This window comes from Symphodus melops, assembly GCF_947650265.1.
Source record: "Symphodus melops genome assembly, chromosome: 19".
NCBI lineage: Eukaryota > Metazoa > Chordata > Actinopteri > Labriformes > Labridae > Symphodus > Symphodus melops.
The window spans coordinates 1,542,964-1,548,478 of NC_136709.1; the positions used below are offsets into that span (position 1 = coordinate 1,542,964).

The window sequence follows — 5,515 nt, forward strand, 5'->3', positions numbered from 1 at the left end:
GATCCACAAATTGTTTTTTTCTAAAAGGGGGGGCGTCTGCAGCCAATCAGATCTCTCACTACTTTACATCCAATCAGATCTCTCACTACTTTACATCCAATCAGATCTCTCACTACTTTACAGCCAATCAGATCTCTCACTACTTTACATCCAATCAGATCTCTCACTACTTTACAGCCAATCAGATCTCTCACTACTTTACAGCCAATCAGATCTCTCACTACTTTACAGCCAATCAGATCTCTCACTACTTTACAGCCAATCAGATCGCTCACTACTTTACAGCCAATCAGATCGCTCACTACTTTAAGGCCAATCACGAGTGCCTCCCCGCCAGGTTTGACGTCATTACAGTGCGCAATCCTGATTTTCACTGCTGCCGAGGAGACGAAAAAAAAAAAAAAATATATATATATATATATATGATGGGTTGAATAATATAACTGTCCCTAAAGCTGAATCTATCAACAGACTGGATAAAGATGCAGCATGTCACGGCCGTGGTTCTATTCTGACAGATACACTGAGACGCTGTGCAGGCTGAGAAAATAGACCCTTTAATGTTCTTTGTGGAGCCATTATATACTGTTCAACAGATGTCACAAATTCCTTCCCACTTTAGATACTTCTGTACATGGTCAGGAGAATCACATCACCTTTACCCTTACAATGTCAAACCTCTATTTGAAGAACAATTCCTCATTCCATTGTCAACTGAGGCCATACATTTATACTTTTAGAATACCTCTAATGACATTCTTCTCTTCAAATATGGTCATAGCTTCCCCAAATAGATCGTAGTCTGCTCACAGCAAAGTCACCTCTACAAAGTGTAACCAAACTGAACGTATTCACAGAAATTCGTACTATAAATATATTATTATTATTATATTATTTTTTGGTGGGAAAAACCTACCCTAACCCTATACGTATATTATGTGTATGGTTTTTCCCTTCGTCTTTTTGTTTCCCATCTTCTGCTCCCGTTCCTTAAATCTGATCCAACGCCATTTTCCCCCCCAGGAGTCGTCACAGAGCGGCAACCTTCAGTCCTAAAACATCATGCTGCCATCACTTATGACACCAACATGAGTTGACAGTCAACATCATGTTCAAATATGTTTAATCACAAACGTTAAAATAAATATATAAATAAGTAAAACATTGATAAGTTATCAAACAGTGATTTTTTTTGATCACACAGCAGACACTTTAGCTTCAGGTTAACGTTCAGTTAAGAAGTCAAATCTACAACCACGATAAACTCTCTATGAGTACAGCTGATAGTCAGCCTGTTTAAACGAAGAATGTGCGACTTCTTGATCCAGCAGACGCACATTCCTCCTTTAACATTTCCTGTTCAGTCATTAAAAGTCTTGTATGAAACACTGTCGTTTGGTCTTATTTCTGTGGACTGTGACCTTTTTGGAGCTCCTCAGGACTGCAGCTATTACAGCCGTCGACTTGTGTTCTTCTCTCATGAGCGCAGACGGAGCTCACAAAGATTCATACCGACACGCTGATGCACTTTAAACCCTCGTACCTTTAAAACATGTAACTGTTAATGTTAACATTTAACTTATGACATTATTACTCTGAGATTATTATTTTCTCAGGAAATGGAAATATTCATTTTCCCTTATTGGAGCATAACAATGATAAATTATGACCATGAACAGCAATAAAAGAACAGTTAAATAAGTCACATTATTAATCGAGCTTTTCCACTGTCAAAAATTAAACTTTTTTTTTTCCTGCCTCCTTGTCTCTGTGAATGCAGAGCGATGAACAACATGGTAAAAAGTAGGCTAATGTAAATTATTGCCGCGAGCAGTCAGCCACACCGGATCTTTTAAAAAGCAAAACTATTGTGTACAGGAGCCTCTGCTGCAGACTGAAACACCTTCATGTAATTGATTTGTTGAGCCGTTGTTGTTGTTAGATTTCAGCACAAACTGGAAAACTTCACGTCGGGATAGAAAGGTGTAAATAACCAACTCAGGAAGGTTTCAGCAGCTGCCTGCACATTTTCAGGATGTCATGTTTTTGTTTTTTCCACAGACAATCATGGTGACCATCTTAAAGTCCGTCCTGTGAAACACCAGGATTGTCACGCATTTCCTTTTCTTTAGTGCGTTTAGTGAAGGCTAATCTCGACAAGCACCAGTTAAACTCACAAAACATGGCTGCTGTTGTGCGTTTATGTTCTTATTAAAGCTAGAGACTCTCCTTCTTTCTATCCTCACTAGATGCAGGTAAACCTGACTGCCACGTACAAAATCAAACTCTCCCTGTTTGGTTTTAATGGCGCCTTCTTGAAACTAATTTTGGCACAGAAAGGAGCATGATTGGTAGAAAAACAGTCCACTTCTTCCTCGTAGGACGTGAAGAGAACAGACTTCATGATTCTCACTAAAGAAAAAATGCTCCTTTAAGAGCCGAGGGATTTGTCCTAAGTTTGACAGGATCCAGTTCAGGCACTTTGGGCAGTCTGACGTCGTCTGTCCTCAGGTGGAGTTGCTGGTCACTCCGTTGGTCATACTTAGTTTGCTCCACCTTCTCTGACTGAGGAGTTTACGATTCTGTTGAACTTTTACTCGAACATCAAAAACCTCCTGGATGGCGTTCTTAAAGCAGTGGAAGTTGTAGTCGATCAGTCCTGTGAGTGGAAACACAAGAAACACACAAGTAAGAAGAGCATGAGACAACTCAACGAGTAAACCAATCCATAGTGTTGTAGTTAAGACCACTTTAAACAAAGACCAAGACATACCTGAGACCAGAGTCCTCGAGACCGAGACAAGACCCAGACATTCAGGGCTCGATACCGAGTTAAGACCAAGACCGAGGTAGGACGAGACTCACTTAGACCTTAACATCAGGAAGGCGTTTTAGAAAGGGGCGTTTTCCTTCTCATCACTGTGACGATGTGGAATAATAGCCAATCACTGCTGCTCTTGATTTTGACCTCCGGATTCCGCCCAGTCTGAGACCGAGACAAGATCGAGTAAAAATGTTTTTTTATCCCGAGACGAGACCGAGGTCTTTATCCTCTTGAGACCGACTTTAAGTACGACAACGCGACCATGACACCCCCCTTCCAGGAAGACCCAGGTTTTCACTGGCCACCTCACTCTGCTGGCTCCTTGGTAAAGAAGCTCCCATTAGTTTTAACGCTGTACGCCATATATGGACGGTTTCAAATCAACCCAGATGACTTCTCCTCACCAAGGCCTGTGTGGTCTTTTATTTTATACATTCACAGCATTCCTTTTGAGCATCCTTAAACGGTGCTTTAAAATGTTTTAATCAATACTATATGTAGGAAATTTAAGGTGTCATATTTATCAGGACCGTTGCACAGTTAAATAAGTTAATGCAGCTTTTGTTAAAGTGGTGGCCTCTAAAGCTGAAAGCGCCGCACCGAACAATTGGCTTCCTGGCAGATAGGACAACTAATTAGAAATGTAATGTATCTAAACATTTTACTTTTATTTTTTTATTTGAAAGAATCTTATTGTGAAAATATCACTGAAACATGCTGCATACAAATCTGCAGCTAAGGCAGACGACAGCAGAGGACGTAAAATGAAGAAAATCTTAATAATAGTCATAAGAATATATTCATTTTATATGCTCTTTTCTAAATACCCAAAGATGCTTTGACAAAAAACAAACAACAGTCAATAAACAAAACATAAATGATTAATGTGGGGGAAGGAAGGGTCTTCTTGATTGGAGGCGATGCTGAAGAAGTGAGTTTTTAAAGATTTCTTGAGGGAGGTGAGTGTGGGGGAGTCTTGAATGTTTTTTGGGAGAGAGTTCTCGAGAGTGGGATTATTTAGAATTCCTCGAGACTGTCGAAAATCCAATTTGTAGGAATATAAGCCAGTTGAAATGAAAAGTTCGAGGCATAAGCACGGTGCTGACATATGCATGAGAGGTTTTTAAGAACCCCCCATTGTGAACAGCATCTGCTCTGTGTTTCTCCGACTCTCTCCCTGCATGCGAGGCACTTGAACATCTCCATGGAGACTTTTAATCTCAAAGAAAGAAAAAGAAGCCAAACAAGTTTAATAACTGTCAGTCAGAGCGCTATGAGATCACCTCGCTACCGTGAGAAAACAGGAAGAGCTCGGCAGCAAGCGGGAGAAAAGGCAGAGTAAACATTGAGAATAAAAATCTTATCATTACTGTTTTAATAAATGATGATGAAAAGGGACACATGGAGGACATGTACACAAAACATTCCTCCATCAGCATTTCAGGGGATTGCATTTGATTTATCTCATCATTCTGTGTCAAGAAACTGGCTTCAAAAGTTGGATTCAATTATGGAGGATGTGATTGGTCGCATGTCGTCAGTCTTGGAGCAAACGCCGAGGAGTTCATGCATAATACACCAAGAGATTAAGAAGCTTCACGTAATCCCTTCATGCACTGAGCTGTATTTTACTAATTACTACTGAACGCTGCGGGCACATTCACAAAGCTTCAAAATAAAAGTCACAACCATCCCTATTAAACACAAAGCAAACTGATTTCTTCTCAGCGAGTTTCATTACTTCTCCAATCTTTGTGTCTTCTAGTGAAGATGTGAGAATGGACACATGGTTGTTTAACAAAGGAAGCCAATGAGGAAGTCGAGGGTTGGGGGTCTACTTGAGGCTGGCTCTAGGAGCACTGGAAGTCACACACACACACACACACACACAAACACCAAAATGTCCAAATGTTTCGAGCATAAAGAGGAACAAGACAACCAAACAGCTGTGATTACTTATTGATTTAATATCAATGCAGAGTTGTTTGTACCTCAGTGTGATGTAATGAGCCCGGGCACAGTGTTGGATTCTGCAACACTATTAATTCAAACTCTAAACTGTATAATATGCCACACATTTCTGTACAGAGACTGTAAATGGACGAAGCCTGACGGCAGACAGATCCTGTCGTGATGGGGGATCAGGAGGCTCATCAGCAGCATGCTAACCATAGACTGAGGCAGGTTTCAGGCCTTTTGACAATAAGGTGTGCTCTCCTGCTGTGAGAGGCATGTTTGAACAACCAACTGAGGAAGACTTAAGGTTACGTCCAGGAGTGCGTATATGAAGTAACACAAGGTGTTTTATTTAAGGCCAATCTGTACACAGTAATGGATTACACTTTACCCCTATGCTGACGACACTCGTCTGTACATTGCAGTACAGTGGTCATCGGCTCAGGTAACATTTCCTCTTGACAGCTGTGTTAAGATTCTTGATGAACCACCATGAGATCGGAGCTTCTGTCTTTAACTACGAGATAAAGAAAAGAACAACAGAGCTCCTTTGTTTGTTTGTTTCTACCTATGCAGCTTGAGATATGTAATGTAAGGTTTTTTCTGTCCGTATTGAGACTGTTGACGGATTTAACTGGATTGTTCCACATGCTTTTGCAACACGATGTTCAGAAACCTGCAGGTAGAGTCCTGGCTACAAGAAGAAAGATCCTATTCTGCCTTCACCCCGCTGGC

The 5,515-nt window shown here is 40.7% G+C and overlaps 1 protein-coding gene across 1 annotated transcript in view; it reads right to left on the reverse strand.

The window, feature by feature from the left end:
• Positions 1 to 536: 536 nt before the first annotated feature.
• The window catches only part of rragd (ras-related GTP binding D), a 29,589-nt gene continuing 24,610 nt past the window's right edge, over positions 537 to 5,515 (reverse strand). The window contains exon 7 of the mRNA XM_079370615.1: positions 537 to 2,659. Within this exon, the coding sequence (XP_079226741.1) occupies positions 2,508 to 2,659 (152 nt within the window). The 3' untranslated portion in view covers positions 537 to 2,507. The remainder of the gene's footprint in view (positions 2,660 to 5,515) is intronic.